We start from the raw sequence: 19,182 nt of genomic DNA on the forward strand, positions 1-19,182 counted from the left end.
GGGCGCCGCCGTGGGCGGGCCCTGGAGCCGGCGGGGTATATAAGGGCGTCTGCGGCGGCGGGGCGCAGGGCGGTGGGTGGGTGAGAGTAGGGGGGAGTCTGTGCGCGCCACCGCCATGCGGGAGCGAAGGCCGGCACCGGCCGCTCCGGCCCGGTGCAAGCTGGTGCTGGTGGGCGACGTGCAGTGCGGCAAGACTGCCATGCTGCAGGTGCTGGCCAAGGATTGCTACCCCGAGGTGAGCCCAGACCGGCACCGGGAATCGGCAGCGGGCACCGGCAACGGGACCGGGCGCTGACGCTCTCGGTGCTATTGCAGACGTACGTGCCCACCGTGTTTGAGAACTACACAGCTTGTCTGGCCAGCGAGGAGCAGCGGGTGGAACTGAGCCTCTGGGACACCTCCGGTACCGGGGGGAGACACGCGCGGCGCACGTTCGGGGGGCTGGCGGGGCTTCTGGTGCCGGTGGAGTGGGGCGGGGGCAGCCCCGGCTCCGGAGGGGGTGATTGGGTTGTTTGCAGGGGAAGGTGGTTTGGGGATTCGGGGGCTGGCAGGGTTGGGGTTGGGAGGCTGCAGCGAGCGGGGGGTCGCCGCAGTGGGGTGTTTTGGCGTCCCGGGGGTGTTCGGGGGACCTGCAGCGCTGGGGGGGAGGGGCGTTGGTGGCCACAGTGGCGTCTCGGTGGTGTTTTGGGAACCCGGGGGTGTTTTGTGGTCCCTGCGGGGGCGGGCGGGAGCTTGGTGGCCGCCCTGGGAGGGCTTCAGGTCTAGGGTCATATCCCCGGGTCTGGGGGGCGCAGCTACTCCCCAGGGACCGACCTCACTGTGGGAGGTACGGACACACCGGGGGGGGTCACAGAGGGCTGAACCCCTTCCTTTGCGGGGATCCCCACCACCGTTGCCCCCCTCCGGGTGGGGTCCAGGGTGCTCCCTGCGCCCTGCCTGTGAATTGGAAGGATTATGGGAGATCCCGGTGTTGCTCTTCCCTGGTCACCCCGAAGAGTTGGGGGGGTCGGGGCAGCCCTGCCCGGTGCTGCAGTGTCCCCCCCGGCGGGGGGGTCCCCGCCGGTCCCCGGTTGCCATGGCGATGCGCTGGCGCAGCCTCTTTGCTATTCTGTGCACGGAGCGTCTGGGCTGCGAAACCCCTCCGAGGCCTTTGGGGGGTCGGGGGGGGGGGGGGTGGAGAGGATGGACATCCCGGAAACCCCCCCCCCTCACCCCACTGACCCCCTCCCTCACCCCCCCGCGCCGCCTCCCCCGCAGTCCCGGGTGCGGTGCTGGCGGCTCCGTGTCCCCGAGGACCCCGAGGGGGTGGCAGGGTGTCCAACCCCCTCCTCCGGCTGCCCCCTCCCCTCGACACCCCTCGGTACTGCCGGGGCTCCCCAAAATGAGGGGCGGGGGGGGGGGTTGTTACATAAACACCGCGGGATCCATTTCCCGCTGCCTCGTGAAGGCGCGATGCGACGTTAATGGGCTGCGGGCACGGAGGTGGCGTTTTGGGGGGGTTCCAGAGCTGTGGCCCTCACCCCGGCAGGAGGGGGGCTCTGTACCTTTTGGGGGGCTCTAGAGCTGTGTGTCCGCCTGTCCCTCTTACGAGGCTGTGTCTGTTTTGAGGGGCTCTAGAGCTCGGTGCACCCACGTTGGGTAGGAGCAGGGGTTGTCGTTTTTGAGAGGGTCTCGATCTGTGTGTCCCCCTGTCCCTTTTGCGATGCTGCGTCTGTTTTAGAGGGCTCTAGAGCTCTGTTCCCCTGTCCCTTTTGGGGTTCTCTGGAACTGTGACCCCCCCATGCTGGGCAGGAGGGGGGCTGTGTCTGTTTTTGTGGCCTCTGTCTTTTTTGGGGGGCTCCAAGGCAGTGCACCCAACCCCAGGCAGGAGGTGGCTCTGTGTCTTTTGGGGGGACTGTGCCCCTGTGTCCTTTTTGGGGTTCTCTAGAGCTCCACCACCCTGGGCAGGAGGGGAGCTGTGTCTCTTTTAGGGGCTGTGTCTGTTTTGGGGCGCTCTAGAGCTGTGTGACCCCCACATCTGGCAGGAGCGGGGTCTGTATCTGGTTTGGGGGTCCTTGTCCCTTTTGAGGGGTTCAAGAGTTGTTTGCCCATCGGGCCTTTTGGGGGGGTCTAGACCTATGTCCCCCACTCCAGGCAGGAATGGGGCTGTGTCTGTTTTGGGGGGCTCTGTCCCTTTTAGGGGGGGCTCTAGAGCTGTGCCCCCACCCCGGGCAGGATGGGGGGCTGTGTCCCTTTGCCAGACCCCCTTTCTCGTGTCCCTGGGGTGAGGGGGCTGAGCGGTGACACCCCCTTTTCCCCCAGGCTCTCCCTACTATGACAACGTGCGTCCCCTCTGCTACAGCGACTCGGACGCCGTCCTGCTCTGCTTCGACATCAGCCGCCCCGAGACCCTCGACAGCGCAGCCAAGAAGGTGGGGAGGGGGCTCAGTCCCCAGGACAGTGTCCCCGTAGCGTTTAGGGGGCTCAAGGATGCGGGGACACCGACCCAGGGGGGTCCCTGTGAGGTTTGGGGGACTCACAGACACAGGGACGCTGACCCTGCAGGGTTTGGGGGCTCAGAGATTGGGGACACCAACCCAAGGGGGTGCCTGTGAGCTTTGGGGGATCTGAGGACACAAAGAGAACGACTCAGAGGAGTCCCCGTGGGGTTTGGGAGGGGCTCAGAGATGTGGGGACACTGATGCAGGGGGGTCCCTGTGAGGTTTGGGGGACTCACAGACACACGGACGCTGACCCTGCAGGGTTTGGGGGGCTCAGAGATTGGGGACACCAGCCCAGGGGGCCCTTGTGGGGGATGGGGGGGGTGTGCAGGGACAGGGGAACAACGATCTGGGGTGGTCCCTGCAGGGTTTGGAGAGTACAGGGATGTTGTCCTCAGAGGTCTCTATGGGGTTTGGGGGCTCAGGGATGCAGGGACACTGTCCAGGGAGGATTTCTGTGAGGTTTGGGGAGCACAGGGACACTGACCTGGGGAATCCCTTCAGGGTTTTGGGGGTTCAGGGACGCCAACCCTCTGGGGTGACGTGGAGAGGGTTTTGGGGTCCCCTGTCCCTGAGAGCAGCTCTGTACCCCTCACCCCTCAGTGGAAGACAGAAATCCTGGATTATTGCCCCAACACACGGGTGCTGCTCATCGGGTGCAAGACGGACCTTCGGACGGACCTGAGCACCCTCCTGGAGCTCTCGCACCAGAAACAGGCGCCCATCTCCTACGAGCAGGTTGGGGGGGCCCTGGGGTGGGGTTGGGCACCTGCTGCTCTGACTTGGGGGTGGGTTTGGGGTGGTCGTGGGAGGGTGGATTTGGGGTGGTCTCGGTGTTTGCAGGGGGGTGGGTTTGGGGTGTCCCGGTGGTCTGATGTTGGCGTGGGTTTGGGGGAAATCCTGGTGTTTGCAGAGGGTGGGTTTGGAGGGGTCCCAGTGCTTGCAGGGGGCTGAGTTTGGGGGGCCCATCTGATGCGGGGCTGGTTCCAGGGCTGTGCGGCCGCCAGGCAGTTGGGAGCCGAGGGATACCTGGAATGCTCAGCCTTCACCTCGGAAAAGAGCGTCCACAGCATCTTCCGGACAGTGTCCGGCATCTGTCTCAGCAAAGCCCCCCCGCAGCCGCCCCGCAGCCCCCCCCGCAGCCTCTCCAAGAGACTCCTGCACCTCCCCAGCCGCTCCGAGCTCATCTCCTCCACCTTCAAGAAGGAAAAAGCAAAAAGCTGCTCCGTCATGTGAAAGGGGGACGGGAATGACCCCACACTCACACACCTTCTGACCCCCCCCCAAGCCCCCAGAATGGGGTGGGGGGGCTGGACAGGGCCCTGGAGCCCACCCCCACAAAGGAGGATGGGGGGGCTGCTGCCCTCCCCTCGCACCATTGCCCTGCCAGCCCCCCAGCCTGGGGGGCTGCCCCCATGGGAGGGGGGGGGCCTGGGGGGTGTCTTCACCTGGTCCCCAACCCTGAGGGAGTCCCTGGGGGGTTTGGGGCGCACAGGACCCTGGGGACATCAACCCACGGGGACCCCTGTGGGGTTTGGGGTGCCCAGACCCTCAGGAACATCAACGCAAGGGGGTCACTGTGGGGTTTGGGGTGCACATCATGGGGCTCATCCATGGACTCATCCTGTTTTCTCCCCCTTTACCCCATCCCTCATCTGCTGCTTGGCCCTGGGGGACCCTGATGTGTGGGGGAGGGGGGCTCTTTTATGGACTATCTTGGGGGGGTGTCTCTGTTCCATGTCAGTGTTATTAAAAAGCTTATTTATTATCAGAAATATAACACCTACCTATGTGCAGCCCTGCCTGGCCCTGTGTTTTGGTGTCATCGGTGATGGTGACACTTACGTGGGGCTGTGCTTTCACCCCTGGGTGCTGGTGCTGACGGCAAAATCCCTGGGGTGGGGGATTTGGGGGGTGCCAAAAGGGACCCCCCACCTCTTCTGCTGCCCCCCGACTCTGCCTGGGTCCCCCTATCATGTAAATGGGGATGCAGTGGGGGTTTGAGGCTCCTGCAGGAGCAGATCTGGGGGGTCCCTGGAGAGTTTGGGGTGCACAGGGCTGTGGGGACACGGCCCCAGGGGCCTCATTTGGGTACGCAGGAGGTCCCTGCGGGATGCGGGGGGCTCAGGGACGCGGGGACACCGTCCCGCAGGACTCATTGCGGGGGGGGGGGAGCTGCCGCGCGGCGGAAGGATCACGGGGCGCGGCGGTGCTGCGGCTCGCAGGGGCGCTGAGAACGCGTGAGGGATGCTGGGAGTTGTAGTCCAACGACGCGGGGGCTGCCGGGAGCTGTAGTCCCGTGCCGTCCCGGCGTGCCCTGCGGCCCCGGCAGACATGGCGGCGGCGGCGGAGCGGCGGCGCTGAACCCGGGGCTGCGGCGGTGAGCGGGGAGCGGCGGGAGCGGAGCGAGGGGCACTGCCGGCACCCCCGGGGGATCTCCTCGGCGTCCAGGGCCTGGAGGGCCCTGGGGCCACGGCACCGGCACCGGGCAGAGCTGGTCGCCAGGGGCAGGGCCTGGAGCGCCGTTGCGCCGCGTACCCCGGGCCTCCCGGAACCCTTTCGGTGTCCCCCAGGCCTCTCTGCGCCCACCCCCCGGGCCTCCCCGTGCCGTGTCGGGTTCCCCCTCTTCCTTCACGTTCTCTCCTCGGAGCCCCCCAGCCCTTCCCGCTCCTTCCTGGGGTCCCTCTGTGCCCTCTCGGGGGTGCCCCAGGGCTCCCCACTCCCTCCTGAGGGTCCCTCTGCGCTCTCCCCGGGTTCCCCAGCTCTCCCTGCTTCTTTTTGGCGTCTCTCTGTTCTCTCCCCGGGTCCTTCATCGTCTCCCGGCGCCTTTTTGGGGTTCCTCTGTGGCTCTCCTGGGTCTCCACTGTGCCTGAGTGCCCTCCCTGGGTCCCCCTCCCAGCCCTCCGTGTTCTCTCCTGGGGTCCCTCTGCACCCCCTGAGCCCCCCTGGTGTCCTCCCCGCTGACCCTTCCCCACAGATGGCCGGAGAAGTGACGGACAAGAAGGATCGGGATGCATCCCCGGTGAAGGAGGAGAGGAAACGTTCCCGCTCCCCCGACCGGGAGAGGGAGCGGGACCGGGACCGCAAGGGTTCCCCAGCCAAGGACAGAAAGCGACACCGATCCCGGGACCGGAGGCGGAGCCGCTCGCGCTCCCGGTCCCGCTCCAAGTCCACGGAGAGGTGAGGAGGGCCCAGGACTCCCTGGGTTTTTGGGAAGAGCTTTGACAGTCCCACGGAGGGCGAGTGGGGGTTCTGGGGTCACACTGTCATCCCCCCGACCCGCAGGGATCGGCGGCACAAGGAGCGGGACCGTGACCGCAGCAAGAAGGAGCGGGACAGGGACAAGGATGGGCACCGGCGGGACAAGGACCGGAAGCGATCCAGGTGGGTCCTGTCGCTTTTTTGAGGGGTTCCTGCTGTCTCCTAAACCCTCTGGAGGTTGGGGAGCCCCCAGGGCTGTGTCTGGTGGCTGATTCTGAGCTGTTTTCCTTGGAAGTTTGTCCCCGGGCAGGGGGAAGGACTCAAAGTCTCGGAAGGATCGGGATGCACGGAAAGCAGAGGAAGAAGAGGAGAATGCCCTGAAGAAGGAGAAGGTGAGGAGGGGGAGTAGGAGTGGCTCCAGGGGGATCCAGGTCCCTGGGAGTGGTGCTGACATCTGGCCCCACTTCCAGGCACAGCCGCTGTCCTTGGAGGAGCTGCTGGCAAAGAAGAAGGCAGAAGAGGAGGCAGAAGCCAAGGTGGGAGCAGGAACAGGAGCCTCTTCCCTCTGCTGGGGGTGTAGATGTTTTGGGGGGACACCGCAGGGGGAACCCTGGGAGGGAACAGGGAGGGATGAGGAACTTGGGGATACAGAGGGACCTCAGAAGGAAGCAGGGAGTGCCAGGGAGGGATCATGGGATGGAGCAGGGAGGTCTGGGGGACTTGGGAGGGCACATGGGAGGCTGTGGAGACACAGAAAGGAGAGGGGAGGCCTGGTGGACCCTCAGGAGGGAGCAGAAGGACCTTGGGAGGGAACGGGGAAAGCTGAGGGGTCCGGTGAGGGACACAGAGGGACCCCAGGAGGAAAAGAAGGACGGAGCTGGGGAACACGGGGAGGGAGCAGAGAGACCCCTGGGAGGGAGTGGAGAAGTCTGGGGGATCCAGGGAGGGAGAGGAGGAACCCAGGAGGGAGAGGGGAGGCCTGGGGGACCCTGGGAAGGAGCAGAGAAGGCTGAGGGGACCTACAGCAGCACGGGGCTGGCAGCCAGGCCCAGTGTGACGCTGCATCTCTCCCATCCCAGCCCAAGTTCCTGTCCAAGGCGGAGCGGGAGGCCGAGGCCCTGCGGCGGCGGCAGCAGGAGGTGGAGGAGCGGCAGCGGCTGCTGGAGGAGGAGAGGAAGAAGAGGAAGCAGTTCCAGGAGATGGGCAGGAAGATGCTGGGTAAGGGGTCATCCCTGGAGCCCCCCACACAGCCCTTAGGGTGAGGGCTGGCTCTGAGCCCCTTCCCCTGCTCCCCAGAAGACCCCCAGGAGCGCGAGCGCCGCGAGCGCCGTGAACGCATGGAGAGGGAGACCAACGGCACTGAGGACGAGGAGGGCAGGCAGAAGATCCGGGAGGAGAAGGATAAGAGCAAAGAGCTCCACGCCATCAAGGTGGGGCTGGGGGCTGCTCTGGGGGGGCCAGGGGGAGGATGGGGGGTCCCGCTGAGCCTGGGGTCCTGCAGGAGCGGTACCTGGGGGGGGTGAAGAAGCGCCGGCGCACGCGGCACCTCAACGACCGCAAGTTTGTGTTCGAGTGGGACGCGTCGGAGGACACATCCATCGACTACAATCCCCTGTGAGTGCCCCTGGGGCTGGGGGCGTCCCTGCGGGGTGCAAGGCAGCCCTCAGCACTGCTCCTGATGCTCCTACCTTGCTCCAGGTACAAGGAGAGGCACCAGGTGCAGCTGCTGGGCCGCGGCTTCATCGCCGGCATCGACCTGAAGCAACAGAAACGGGAGCAGTCGCGGTTCTACGGGGACCTGATGGAGAAGAGGCGGACCCTGGAGGAGAAGGAGCAGGAGGAGTGAGGTTTTGGGGAAGCTGGGAGGGTGCTGAGGGATGTGCGGGGTGCTGGCTGGCTTGGCGTGGCTGGGATGTGGAGCTGAGCTGCAGCAGGTCCTGCAGGAAGTTGGCAGAAGAGTTCTGGAGGTGCAGGGCAAGCCCTATGCCCTTTCTCTTTTCTCTTCCTCACCTCCTTCCTCACTCCCTTTTGTCATCTTTTTCCTCACTCTGCCCTCATCCCCCTTTCCCCCATTCCCTTTTCCCTTATCCTCCTTTCCCTCTCCCCTTTTCCCAATCCCTTCCCTCCCTCCGGCCAGGGCACGGCTGCGGAAGCTGCGGAAGAAGGAGGCCAAGCAGCGCTGGGATGACCGGCACTGGTCCCAGAAGAAGCTGGACGAGATGACGGACAGGGACTGGCGCATCTTCCGCGAGGATTACAGCATCACCACCAAGGGGGGCAAGATCCCAAATCCCATCCGCTCCTGGAAGGACTCCTCCCTGCCCCCCCACATCTTGGAAGTCATTGACAAGTGTGGATACAAGGTGGGCACGGAGAGGGGGGGCTGGGGAGGGGGAAAATGGGGTTATCAGGAGTTCAGAGAGGGGGAAGAGGAGAAGTTCTGCTCCCAACCTGCTCCCCCTGGCAGGAGCCGACCCCGATCCAGCGCCAGGCCATCCCCATCGGGCTGCAGAACCGGGACATCATCGGCGTGGCTGAGACCGGCAGCGGCAAGACGGCGGCGTTCCTGATCCCGCTGCTCGTGTGGATCACCACCTTGCCCAAAATCGACCGGTGCGGGGCGGGGATGCTGCCTGTGGCACGGGGTGACACTGCAGAGGAGTCAGGAAAGGGTGGCACCGTGAAGGTGACAGGGTGGGGTGACAGGGTGACACTGCCGAGGGATTGAGGCAAGGTTACAGGGTGACACGGTGGAGGGGAGGGGGTGAGGCTGGAGGGCAGCGTGGGTGACCCAACAATGTCCCGCCATGCTGCAGCATCGAGGAGTCAGACCAGGGGCCCTACGCCATCATCCTGGCCCCCACCCGTGAGCTGGCCCAGCAGATTGAGGAGGAAACCATCAAATTTGGGAAACCCCTGGGCATCCGCACCGTGGCCGTGATCGGCGGCATCTCCCGCGAGGACCAGGGCTTCCGCCTGCGCATGGGCTGCGAGGTGAGCGGGGCGGGTTTGGGGGGTCCCAGGGGGGTGGCTCAGCCCCGGGCTGCTCCCACCAACCCCCCCGTCCCCCCCCAGATCGTCATCGCCACGCCAGGCCGGCTCATCGACGTGCTGGAGAACCGGTACCTGGTGCTGAGCCGCTGCACCTACGTGGTGCTGGACGAGGCCGACCGCATGATCGACATGGGCTTCGAGCCTGACGTGCAGAAGATCCTGGAGCACATGCCCGTCACCAACCAGAAACCCGACACCGACGAGGCCGAGGACCCCGAGAAGATGTTGGCCAACTTCGAGTCCGGGAAGCACAAGTACAGACAGGTGGGTGTGCACGAGGGGTTGAGGAACATCCCACAGTGAGGTAGGAATGACTCTGATGGGGCAGGAATGTCCCCCCCGGTGAGCAGGAACATCCCTCAGTGAAGTCAGAACCACCCAGTGGGGCAGGAGTGTCCTTCCATGGAGCAGGAACATCCCTCAATGAAGTAGGAACGGCCCCGGTGGGGCAGGGAGGGGGCCTGTGGGGCTGGGAGGGGATCCATGGGGTGGGGAGGGGCAATTTGGGCTTTTGGGGAAGGGGTTGAGGGAATGGGAGTCACATTCCTGCTCTGTGGAGGGACATTCCTGCCCCACAGTGGATGTTCCTGCCCCATGAGGGGTCGTTCCTGCCCCACAAAGGGACATTTTTTCCCTGTGGGGGGCATTTCTGCCCCATGGGGGACAATCCTGCCCAGCATGGAGATGTCACTGCTCCATGGGGAATGTTCCTGTCCCATGGGGGAGCATTCCTACCCTGCTGGGGTCATTCCTACCTCATTGGGGGTTGCTTCTGCTCCATGGGGGGGACATTCCTGCCCCACTGGGGTCATTCCTGCTTCACTGGGGGATGTTCCTGCTCTGTGGGGGGATGTTCCTGCCCCACCGGGGTCATTCCTTCTTCATTGGGGGAACATTCCCACCTCGCTGGGGGACGTTCCCACCTCACGGGACGTCCCTGCCCCGTTCCTTGCAGACCGTCATGTTCACGGCCACCATGCCGCCGGCGGTGGAGCGCCTGGCCCGCAGTTACCTGCGGCGCCCGGCCGTGGTCTACATCGGCTCTGCTGGCAAACCCCACGAGAGGGTGGAACAGAAAGTTTTCCTCATGTCCGAGTCGGAGAAGAGGTGGGGAGCACGGGGTTTGGGCGTGGCCTGGGGGTTGGAGGGTGACAGGGACTCTGCAGGGTGCTTCAGCCTCTCTTTGCCCAACTGTCTCTTCCTTCTCCTCTACAGGAAGAAGCTCTTGGCCATCCTGGAGCAGGGCTTCGACCCGCCCATCATCATCTTTGTCAACCAGAAGAAGGGCTGCGATGTGCTGGCCAAATCCCTGGAGAAGATGGGGGTGAGTCTGGGCTGGGGGGGTCACCCTGAGCCCTGTCCCCCTTGTCCCCACGTGGGGACTCCCCGATGTTGACCCCCCCTGTTCCCACAGTACAACGCCTGCACCCTGCACGGCGGCAAGGGCCAGGAGCAGCGGGAGTTCGCCCTCTCCAACCTGAAGGCCGGGGCCAAGGACATCCTGGTGGCCACGGACGTGGCCGGACGTGGCATCGACATCCACGATGTCTCTATGGTGGTCAACTACGACATGGCCAAGAACATCGAGGGTGAGGCTGGGGGGGCCTGGGGGGGTGCCCAGCTCCGGTCCTGCCTGTGCCAGCAGGGCTGTGGGGGATGTGCTGCCCATGCTGGGGGTGCTTGGCCCTGGTGTTACCAGCACTGGAGGGGCTCTGGGGGATTGCCCGGCCCTGGTGCTGCCACACTGAAGAGGCTGTGAGGTTGCCCAGCCTTGGTACTGGGTGTGCAGGGGGTGCCTGGCCCTGGTATTGCCCTCACCAGGGGGGCTGCAGAGGTGCCCAGCCCTGGTTCTTGGGATGGGGAGGGGGTGCCCAGCCCTGGTGCTGCCTGTGTCGGGGGGCTGGGGGGAGGTTCCTGGCATTGGTTCTGGGGGAGGGAGTGCCCAGCCCTGGTACTGGGAGTGCTGGGGGTGTCTGGTCCTGGTACTGGGAGCACTGTAGATGCCCAGCCCTGGTACTGGGAGTGTGTGGGGTGCCCAGCGTCAGTGCTGCCACACCCAGGGGGCTGTGGGGTGCCTGGCCCTGGTATTGGGAGTGCAGGGGGGGTGCAGGGAGTGTCTGGCCCTGGCGCTGCCCACACTGAACCCTTCGTGCCCCCTCCAGATTACATCCACCGCATCGGGCGGACGGGCCGAGCAGGGAAGAGCGGTGTGGCCATCACCTTCCTCACCAAGGAGGACTCCACGGTGTTCTACGACCTCAAACAGGCAATCCTGGAGAGCCCCGTGTCCTCCTGCCCCCCCGAGCTGGCCAACCACCCCGATGCCCAGCACAAGCCTGGCACCATCCTCACCAAGAAGCGGCGGGAGGAGACCATCTTCGCCTGAGGCCTCGCTGGCCCTTCCTCGTCACCTCACCAGGGACAACAGGACCAGCAAGGCTGCCAGGACTGCTCTGGCCGTTCTTTTCCCAGCTCCTTGCGCAACCAGGACTGCCCACAAGCAGAGACTGGGGCTGGGATTATCCCAAATATCCCCCCTGTTCTCCCAGTCCCCCTCCCCACTTTCCCCATGGAGCGGAGGAGCTGCCGGAGGCTGTTTGGGGGCCAGTTCCTCCCTGCTGCCAGGGCGGGGCTGGGTTTTGGGCTGTCCTGGGAACTGTCTGCACCTCATCCTTTGGGTTTTTTGGGGTTTTTTTTGTAGCTGAAGCTCCAAGCTGCAGGAATAAACCGGCAGCGGCGTTACCGGCGGCACCTCCTCGTCCTCTCCCTTCCCTGGGTGCCATTGCCTGGCCCCTGGGTGCCACCTCCCGTGGGGACAGAAGCCAGCAGTGCCCCAAAGGGTGCACTGGAGGAGCTCAGAACCCACCAGCAGTGTCCCTCCCCCCCATCCCAGAGCAGGTTCCCCCATGTCCCCTCCACAGACACGGACGCCAGCACCTCTGAGCACTCGTGTGTTTCTGAAACCAATTACAGGGAAATCAGTGCTTTCTACAAAAGAAATTATAACAAATCTGTGGCCCCCACCCCATTTCCCCCCCCTCCCCACCAGTAATGGCCCCGGGGGGGGCTCAGCCCACGCCAGGACCCCCGGCCGAGGGCAGTGGGCACCGTATTTACAGGACTCTGTGGTGACGTGCGGTGACAGTGTGGACAGGGGGGTGTCGGGGACAGGGCAGTGGGTGCAAGCGTGGAGCGGCCCCCACACCCCATGCAGCCCCCCCACTCTGCCCTCCCCATCCCGGGGGGCAGGAGGGGTTTGGCTGCGGTGACCGGGGCGGGGGAATCGGTGCAGAGCGAAGCGAGTGGTGTGCCCCACTTCTCCCGGGGGTCCCATGCAGGGGTGGGGAGGGGGCAGGCCAGGTCCCGGGGGTGAGCAGGCACCTTCCCTTTCTTCCTCGGGTCTGTGCGGGGTGGGGGATGCTGCTACAACTGTCCCCCCTTCCTTACCCCCCCTTCTTGGGGGGGGGCACCCACTGTCCATGACAGTTGCCCTGCGGAGAATGAGCCGACCTGTGATGCAGGGCCCGGGGCGGGGGAGAAACTGAGGCAGGGCGAAGGCATGTGTCTGTCCCCAGGCTCCCCAAACCTTTGGCGGGGAGTCCCAGGGCATCCTGGCCGCCGGGCCCCCCCCCCGCGCTGTGCTTATGGCTGAAGACGTGCCCGGGGGGCCGGGCCAGAGGAAGCTGCCGGTGCGGAGTTCGATTGTCTGAGCACCCCCAGCACGGGGCTGGGGCGAGGCGGGGAGCGCCCGGGGTTTGGGGGGGCCGGTTCCCAGCCGTGCCCCCCCTCTCCCCACCCCTAATAGCTGTCCTTGGCCCAGGGCCGGCTGCGCTGCCAGTTCCTGTCGTGGTTGCGCTCGCTCGGGCGCTCCGGCGTGCCGGGACCGCTGCCGTGGTGCCGGTGGGGCTGGTACAGGTCGGGGTAGGGGTCCCCGTACTCCTCCTCCTCCTCCAGGTGCCGCGAGCTGCGCTGGGATGTGGCCCCCCAAGGCTGGGGCGAGGTGTCCCCCGCCTCATCTGATGGCATCAGGCTGTCGTGCTCCAGCGGCGAGTGCTCGCCCCGCTCCCCCAGCAGCTGCTGGCTCTGTGGGCAGGGAGGGGCTGCGGTGGGGGGCTGCGTGTGCCCCCCGGCCCTGGCACCCTGTGCTGGGTCCCCGTGGGAAGCAGGGAGGGGGGGCTGTGTGCCCCCCACCCCATCTGTGGACCCCTGTGCCAGCTGTCCGTAGGGAGCAGGGAGGGGACCGGGGAGCTGCATGTCCCCCCCAGCCTGGACAGCCCAGTGCTGGATCCCCATGAGGAGCATGGAATGGGGCTGTGTGTCCCCAGTTCTGACCTGTGCGCCCCCCACCCTGTTCTGCAGACCCCTGTGGGGAGCAGGGAGGGGCTGGGGGGACAGGGTGGGGGGCTGTGCAGCCTCCCTGGCCCCAGCACCCCTGTGCTGAGTCCCCGTGGGGCCAGTGGGGGCTTGTGTGTCCCCCCCACCCTATACCCCCGTGGGAGCAGGGAGGGGGCCACAGGGTTACCTGCAGGCCCGGGAGTCCGGTGGGCGAGGGGACAGCGTGGGGGGCGTGTGGCGGGTGGTGCGTGGCACGCCAGTAAACCTCCAGGTACTCAGCCAGGTGCTCACAGGCATCCTCCAGCTGGTTCTCATCCAGGATCACGTCAAAGAGCTCCTGGGGGGGTGGGTGAGAGGGGTCAGGGAGGGCTCGGGGATCCCCCCAGGCATCCCCAGGGCAGGGGGGCTGGCTGGCTCACCGGGGGACACTGCACCAGCTTGTCGGCTGCCATCATCTGCACGTTGAGGTGCTTCACCTGGGACTTGCCCCTGGACTTGATGAGCCGCTGCAGGACCTGGGGAGGGGAGAGGGGAGTGATGGCACCACAGGGGGCAGCCAGGACCCCCCCAGAGCCGTGGTCACCCCTCACCTTGGGTGAGGACACCTTGACGTAGACGATGATGGGTGCCAGGGAGGTCTTGGCCAGCTGGGCCGGGTGGTTGATGGTGTCAGCATCCAGCACCACCAGCTGCAGGGACTTGGCCAGCTCGAAGATGCGTTCGATCTCACTCTGCACCTCGGCTGGGGGGACACGGGGGGGGCCGTGTCAGGTTGGGCTGGCCCCTGGGAGAGGATCCCTGCACCCCCGGAGTGAGCCTGGCCCCTCACCAATGCTGGAGCGGGTGGTGGAGCGCTCCAGGATCGCCTGCTTGCCCAGGTTGTTGAGGATGGAGCGCTTGGCCAGGGACAGATCAGCTGTGATGTGGGTGATGGAGATCCTGGGGAGCACAGGGACACCGTGGCCACCTGGGGACCCCCATGCCGTGGAAGGAGGGGGGGTTCTGGGCGGTGTGATGGTCTCACCTGCCATCGAATCTGTGCTTGAGGAAGTCGAAGAGGGCTTTCTGCATCATGTCGGTGACCTGCCACGGGGCCGCCAGCCCAGTGAGCCATGGCAGATGGCACCGGCAGGGAGGTGGCAGCCGCTCAGCACCCTGCCAGCCGCCCTCGGCCCCACCATCTGCCCGCCGCCGGCACAGGATGGGCAGGGAAGGGATAAGGGGCGCAGGCGACCATCCCGAGGGCACAACGAGGCCACCCTGCAGCCCCCCCATACCTCATATCCTTTCAGTGAGGGCCCCACCAGCACCACAGGCCGCATGGAGGGGACCACGTCGTAGGGTGGGATGTGCTGCGTCTGCAGGGGTACACGGGGACGTGTCAGTGCCCTGTGCTCCCACCCCCAGCCAGGAAGGGGTCAATGAGCATATTCCAGACAGTCACGGCATCCTGGAGCGCGCCCAGCCCCATAATCAGGAACGAGAGGGGGGTCTCTGCTCCCACCCCACCCCAGAAGCAGCCACTCTTGGCCCTGCCTGCAGCCCCTTCCTCACCTCCCCCTGCCCAGAGCACAGCCCTGCACCTGGGACTCACCTGCTTCTGCTTCTGCTTGGCTTGGGGAGAGAAGAGACAGAGGTTGGTGACAGTAAAGTGGGGACCCCCCCCGGGACCCCCACAATTCCCCTGCCCTTACCTAAGGAGGGGGGAGGCGATCGCCGGCTCCCGCTGTCGCCGAGGCCCGAGGCATTGCCAGCTCTCCTGGGGAAGAAGGGGGTGAGCGAGTGTTGGGGGCCCCAGGGTGGGGCCAGGGGATCCCATCCCTACCTGGCTTTCTGCTCCTGCTTGAGCCTCATGGCTTCCAGGCGCTGGGGGCTGGGGATGAAGGCGATGTCCCCCCCCTCCTTCACTAGGCGCCCGATCCACCAATCATTGCTGTATTTCTGGGTGAGGACAGGGCACAGGTGAGAGCAGGGGAGGTCCCTGGCCCTGAACCGACCCCCCCAGCACCCCAGCTGACCTCTTTGATGTGCAGGAAATCTTTGGCTTCAAAGTTGATGGCGGCTCCCTGCACTGGGCACTCCTCGTCCAGCGCCCCGCAGTAGCTGACATTGGTGCGCACAGCGAAGGCGACCGGCTTGTGCTAGGGGCGTTTGGCGGGGTGATCAGCACCCCCGGGCCCTGGCAGCGACCCCGGGCCATGCCCTGGGTGTCTCCCCATCCATACCTTGGCCCTCTCGAGCTGCTGCTGAGCCTGGCTCTCCACCTCGCGCCGGGCACCCTCACGGTCCTCTTCCAGGGACACGTCGGAGTCCAGGGATGGGCGGCTGGTGTAGGAGTCCGCCGAGCCCTGGGGGAACGGGGCTGAGTGCCGGGGGGCTGTGAGGGGAACCCCCACAAAGAGGGACCTCGTGCTGAGGCGATGGCAGCCTCACGTGGGGACCCTACTGACCCCCTTCCAGCTCTCGGGGGTCCACGGTGGCATCACCCAGCACAGCTGCCCTGGGGTGCAGCCCCCACATGCTGGGGGGGTGACGGCGGAGACCCCCGCAGCCCCAGGGATGGGGAGATGACCCCTGTCACCCTGGGGATGTGGGTCTCGCCGCTGCCGCCCCCCACCCTGGGGTGCTCAGCGCAGCACCCCCGGCTCCCCCTCCCCGCCGCGCCGGTATTTACCCACCGCCCGCTGCGCCTGGAACAGGCGCAGAAGCTGCGGTGAAATATTTATAGGTCCCTGGATGTGGCTGAGCACCCCCCCCCCCCCTCCCCCGAGGCCCCCCGGGCCCTGCCGGGCTGAGCTCAGCGCCGCTGCCCAGCACCGCCCCCCGCTAACCTGCACATCCCACCCCGCTCACACTGAGGGGAGCCTGGGCCCCCCCCCAGCCCCCCCCGCAGGCAAAATGGTTTCCCAGCATAGCCCCCCCCAACATGGCCTCCCCAGCACGGCCCCCCCCGGCATCGTCACCGCCCCACGCGCCCCGAGCATCCCCCACCCCCCAGCATGCCCAGTACGGCTCCGCAGCATTCCAGTCAGGCCCCCCAGTACGACACCCCCATCACCCCAGTGAGGCCCCCCTGCACAGCATCTCCAGCCCCCTCTCCAGCACGACCCCCCCCATGCAGCCACCCCCCGGCCTGGAACATCGGCCCCCGGCCGGGGGTATCGGGATTCTCGTCCCGCCTGGTCCCGGTCCCGGCGGTATCTGCCGGGGGGGGACGAGAGCGGCGGCGAGGAACAAAGGGCCGGGGGGCGGCACAGCAGCCCCCGCACCGGGCATGAACCCTGCACCGGGCACGGCCCCCCCCGAGGCACACCCCCCTCGTGCGCCATCACCACCCCGGAGGGCGCAGCTCCCCCCCAGCCCGACCGCGGCCCCCTGCGCACGGTCCCCGCGGTACCGGGACCGGTACCGGAGCCGGTACCTCGTTGAGCAGGAAGGTAGCGCTGGAGTCAGAAAACGACATAGACGGGGCGAGCCGAGCCGAGCCGCCCGCGCCCCCCCGCCCCGCTCCACCGGCACCGGCTCCGGTTCCGGCTGCGGCTCGGGCTCCGGCTGGCCCTGCCCGCTCCGCCGCCACCGCCCCTCCCCGCCCCTCCCCGCCCCCGCCTCCCACCGCCCCCCCCCGGGGCGCACGGAGCCGCCCCCGCCGCTCAGCCCGGGAGGGGTGGGTGGGTGTGTGTTGGGGGTCGCCGTTCCCCCTTCCCGGTGCTGGCGGGGGGTTCCGGCCCCTCTCTGGCGGGGGTCGCCGGGGGGCTCCGCTGGCAGCCGGGAGTCCCGAGCGGTCCCGATGAGCTGCCCCCGGACGGGTCACCGGCACAGCACCCGGTGGCCCGGGGGGGGGGACAGTTTGCCAAGAGGAGAGCTCTGGGTGAGAGGGGAGTCCCGGAGCAGCGGCAGAGGGGCCGTGCAGCCTCCCGCAGCGCGCAGCTCGGGGCTCCGGGGCGGCGGCGGGGGGTCCCGGTGGGTACCTCCATGCTCCGGTGCGGCGGCTCCGCTCCTGCCCCGAGCCGGCAGCAGCCCCGTCTGCAGGGCGAGCCCTGCGGCGGGGCCGGAGCCGCTCCCGCCCCCCCGCCGCGCCCCCCCCCCCCCCCCCCGCCCCCGAGGAGGGGGGCAGCGACGGGCCCCGGGGGACCGGGCCGGCCCGCCCCGTTACCGCGCAGCGGGACGGGCCCTGGCGGGACCGGCCCGGGACGGCTCGCGGCCGGCCCGGGGACCTCGGGGCAGCGCTCGGCGAGGTGGGGGCTTCGGACAGCGGCGGGACCGGCCGCGGACACCTGCACCGGGCACCAGGCATCGAGCACCGGCCCCGGTACCGGGCACATGGCGGGGCCCAGCTGGGCCCTCTCCGAGGTGCTGAAGGGGCAGCGCCGGGTGCCGGGCCGGGTCGCGGGGTCCCTGGGGGTACCGGGGAGTACCGAACAGCAGATGCCACCCCACCACGAGGGAAACGGGATGCTCGGGCCGCTCTGCGCCTCCTGAGGCCGCCCCTACAGGAACCCCCCGCCCTCCACGGGGCCTCCCCGGTACCCGCTCACCCGCCGGCGGCCGGAGGGAACCGGAGCACCGGGTGGGGGGCAGCGGAGGGGTCCGTGCCTCTCCCTGGCAGCGCGAGGAGGCGGCCCAGTGCCGGTTGCGGGAGCGGGCGGGGAGCCCCGCGGCCCCCTCTACACCTCCTGCCGGCCCGTTCCCCTTCCGCTGCCTCAGTTTCCCGGGGCCGCCCCCCGCGCCGCAGTGCCGGTGCCCGCCGCCGGCCCGGCCCTGACGCAGCACTCGCTATTTTTAGCCGCGGGGAGCGGCTGTTGCGATGCCACCGGCGCTCGGTGCCGGCGCCCAGCCCCGGTCCCGGGGGAGCGGCGGGGCGGAGGCGGCCCCGTCGTTCCCTCCAGTGCGGAGGTTGGGGTGGGAGATGCTCGGCCGCTCCCCGCTCCCCATCCCGGGTCCGTGCTTCAATGCGGAGCCGCAGCAGCGGCGGCCCCGGGGCTGGCGGGGCTGCCCCGCCCCAGTGCCAGCGCTGGTGTCGGTGCCGGTGTAGGTGCCGGTGCCGGCCCGCTCACCTGCCTGCGGAGGATGCTGGAGGTGGTGTCGGACGAGGTGCTGCCGTCCGAGCGCTTGAAGCGGCTCTTGCGCTTCGGGAGCCTCCGGGGGCTCTGCGGCGAGAGCAGGCGGTGAGCACCGGGCGGCCCCGGGCGGCGCGGCCCCGCCACGGCGCTGCCATCGGCGGCCCCCGGCTCTGCGGGCAGAACCGAACCGGGCCGCACGGAGCCCGCGACGGCCGGGAGAGCTCCGGTCTGCTCACCTGGAAGGAGCCGGGAGCGTCAGGCTGCGCCGGGGCGGACATCCCCGGCGGCACCCTCCGGAGCCCCGGGGATCCCGGCGGGGCAGCCCCACACCGGACCGCGGCGCTCCGCGGGGAAGGGCCGCGCCGCCGCCACTGCCGCGCTCCGCATCACACGGGGCCGCCGGGGCGTCCCGGCCGTCCCCGCCCCCGCCTGCCCGCCCCCGCGCCCATCCCCGTGGCGGCCGGTCCGCGCCCCCGCAGCTGGGCAGCCACCGGGAGGCACCGGCAACGGACCCTCCCCACAACCCGCAGTGCTGCGGTGACCGGCCGCGCGGTACCGGGGAAGAGGAGCCCCCCGGGGCCGCCGCGGCCCTGCCCACGCGTGTGCGGGGATGCGGGAGCCCGAGCCCCTCCGCCCGCATCCCACCGGGACGGCTCCCGCGGCCGCCCTGCCCCTTCCACAGTTTTTTTTGCCACCCCCACGCCGCGGCATCACCCCCCCCACGGGGTGACGCCCCCAAAGACCCCCGCGTGGGGCGGGCGGGGCCGTGGGGGGACGCAGCCCATCCACCCCACGCCCCGTGTCCCCGCCGTGCCCACAGTGGCGGCCGGTTCCGGTGCTGCAGCATCACCGGACCGCGGGCCGGGGATGGACCGGGAGCCCCACGGAGCCCCAGCACGGGCCCCCCACCCCCCGCGCGGCGGGACTTCCGCGTGGGGCCGCAGGGACACGGCCCCGCCGGCGGCTGCTAATTAATGATTAATCAGCACTCCCCGGGGCCCGGCGCCGCGGCGGGGGGGGGTGGGGGGGTGCGCGGCCCGGCGCCGCCGCTG

At 68.2% G+C, this 19,182-nt stretch overlaps 3 protein-coding genes across 5 annotated transcripts; 2 read left to right on the forward strand and 1 right to left on the reverse strand.

Annotated features, from left to right (window-relative positions):
- Positions 1 to 60: 60 nt before the first annotated feature.
- Positions 61 to 4,276, forward strand: RND1 (Rho family GTPase 1). The gene is made up of 5 exons (XM_032093976.1): positions 61 to 235; positions 316 to 403; positions 2,302 to 2,411; positions 3,084 to 3,218; positions 3,471 to 4,276. The coding sequence occupies exons 1-5, from the start codon at positions 116 to 118 to the stop codon at positions 3,714 to 3,716; spliced, it is 699 nt and encodes a 232-aa protein (XP_031949867.1). The 5' UTR covers positions 61 to 115; the 3' UTR covers positions 3,717 to 4,276.
- A 484-nt stretch (positions 4,277 to 4,760) lies between these two features.
- On the forward strand, positions 4,761 to 11,486 carry DDX23 (DEAD-box helicase 23). Of its 2 annotated transcripts, none has more exons than XM_032093892.1 (17): positions 4,761 to 4,860; positions 5,458 to 5,660; positions 5,766 to 5,864; positions 5,977 to 6,073; positions 6,152 to 6,217; positions 6,761 to 6,899; positions 6,978 to 7,111; positions 7,183 to 7,295; positions 7,380 to 7,523; positions 7,819 to 8,044; positions 8,149 to 8,294; positions 8,498 to 8,675; positions 8,757 to 8,999; positions 9,691 to 9,842; positions 9,951 to 10,059; positions 10,150 to 10,324; positions 10,898 to 11,486. In XM_032093892.1, exons 2-17 carry the CDS (start codon positions 5,458 to 5,460, stop codon positions 11,119 to 11,121), a joined length of 2,448 nt encoding a protein of 815 aa, XP_031949783.1. In that variant the 5' UTR covers positions 4,761 to 4,860; the 3' UTR covers positions 11,122 to 11,486. The 2 variants fall into 2 exon arrangements, with proteins under 2 accessions (XP_031949783.1, XP_031949784.1); XM_032093893.1 differs by having other exon boundaries at positions 6,981 to 7,111.
- A 591-nt stretch (positions 11,487 to 12,077) lies between these two features.
- CACNB3 (calcium voltage-gated channel auxiliary subunit beta 3) lies at positions 12,078 to 18,514 on the reverse strand. Of its 2 annotated transcripts, XM_032093921.1 has the most exons (14): positions 18,367 to 18,514; positions 18,125 to 18,217; positions 15,296 to 15,418; positions 15,089 to 15,211; positions 14,896 to 15,011; positions 14,765 to 14,829; positions 14,665 to 14,684; positions 14,348 to 14,428; positions 14,095 to 14,153; positions 13,900 to 14,009; positions 13,661 to 13,812; positions 13,490 to 13,585; positions 13,258 to 13,407; positions 12,078 to 12,818 (listed from the first exon to the last, which is right to left on the reverse strand). In XM_032093921.1, the coding sequence occupies exons 1-14, from the start codon at positions 18,406 to 18,408 to the stop codon at positions 12,534 to 12,536; spliced, it is 1,515 nt and encodes a 504-aa protein (XP_031949812.1). In that variant the 5' UTR covers positions 18,409 to 18,514; the 3' UTR covers positions 12,078 to 12,533. The 2 variants fall into 2 exon arrangements, with proteins under 2 accessions (XP_031949812.1, XP_031949813.1); XM_032093922.1 differs by lacking the exons at positions 18,125 to 18,217; positions 18,367 to 18,514 and adding an exon at positions 16,492 to 16,630.
- Between the last annotated feature and the right edge of the window lie 668 nt (positions 18,515 to 19,182).

Source organism: Corvus moneduloides, chromosome 30 (genome assembly GCF_009650955.1).
Source record: "Corvus moneduloides isolate bCorMon1 chromosome 30, bCorMon1.pri, whole genome shotgun sequence".
Lineage (NCBI taxonomy): Eukaryota > Metazoa > Chordata > Aves > Passeriformes > Corvidae > Corvus > Corvus moneduloides.

Bases quoted from the DNA above. Each gene is read 5' to 3' on its own strand.
- CACNB3 (XM_032093921.1), bottom strand. From the start codon at position 18,408: ATGTCCGCCCCGGCGCAGCCTGACGCTCCCGGCTCCTTCCAG. The intron at 15,012-15,088 runs GTCAGCTGGGGT...GTCCTCACCCAG, and splicing joins ATTTCCTGCACATCAAAGAG to AAATACAGCAATGATTGGTG. The intron at 13,408-13,489 runs GTGAGCCAGCCA...CCACCCCCCCAG, and splicing joins AGCTGGTGCAGTGTCCCCCG to GAGCTCTTTGACGTGATCCT.
- RND1 (XM_032093976.1), top strand. From the start codon at position 116: ATGCGGGAGCGAAGGCCGGCACCGGCCGCTCCGGCCCGGTGCAAGCTG. The intron at 2,412-3,083 runs GTGGGGAGGGGG...CTCACCCCTCAG, and splicing joins TCGACAGCGCAGCCAAGAAG to TGGAAGACAGAAATCCTGGA. The intron at 3,219-3,470 runs GTTGGGGGGGCC...GGCTGGTTCCAG, and splicing joins CGCCCATCTCCTACGAGCAG to GGCTGTGCGGCCGCCAGGCA.
- DDX23 (XM_032093892.1), top strand. From the start codon at position 5,458: ATGGCCGGAGAAGTGACGGACAAGAAGGATCGGGATGCATCCCCGGTG. The intron at 6,218-6,760 runs GTGGGAGCAGGA...CTCCCATCCCAG, and splicing joins AAGAGGAGGCAGAAGCCAAG to CCCAAGTTCCTGTCCAAGGC. The intron at 10,060-10,149 runs GTGAGTCTGGGC...CTGTTCCCACAG, and splicing joins AATCCCTGGAGAAGATGGGG to TACAACGCCTGCACCCTGCA.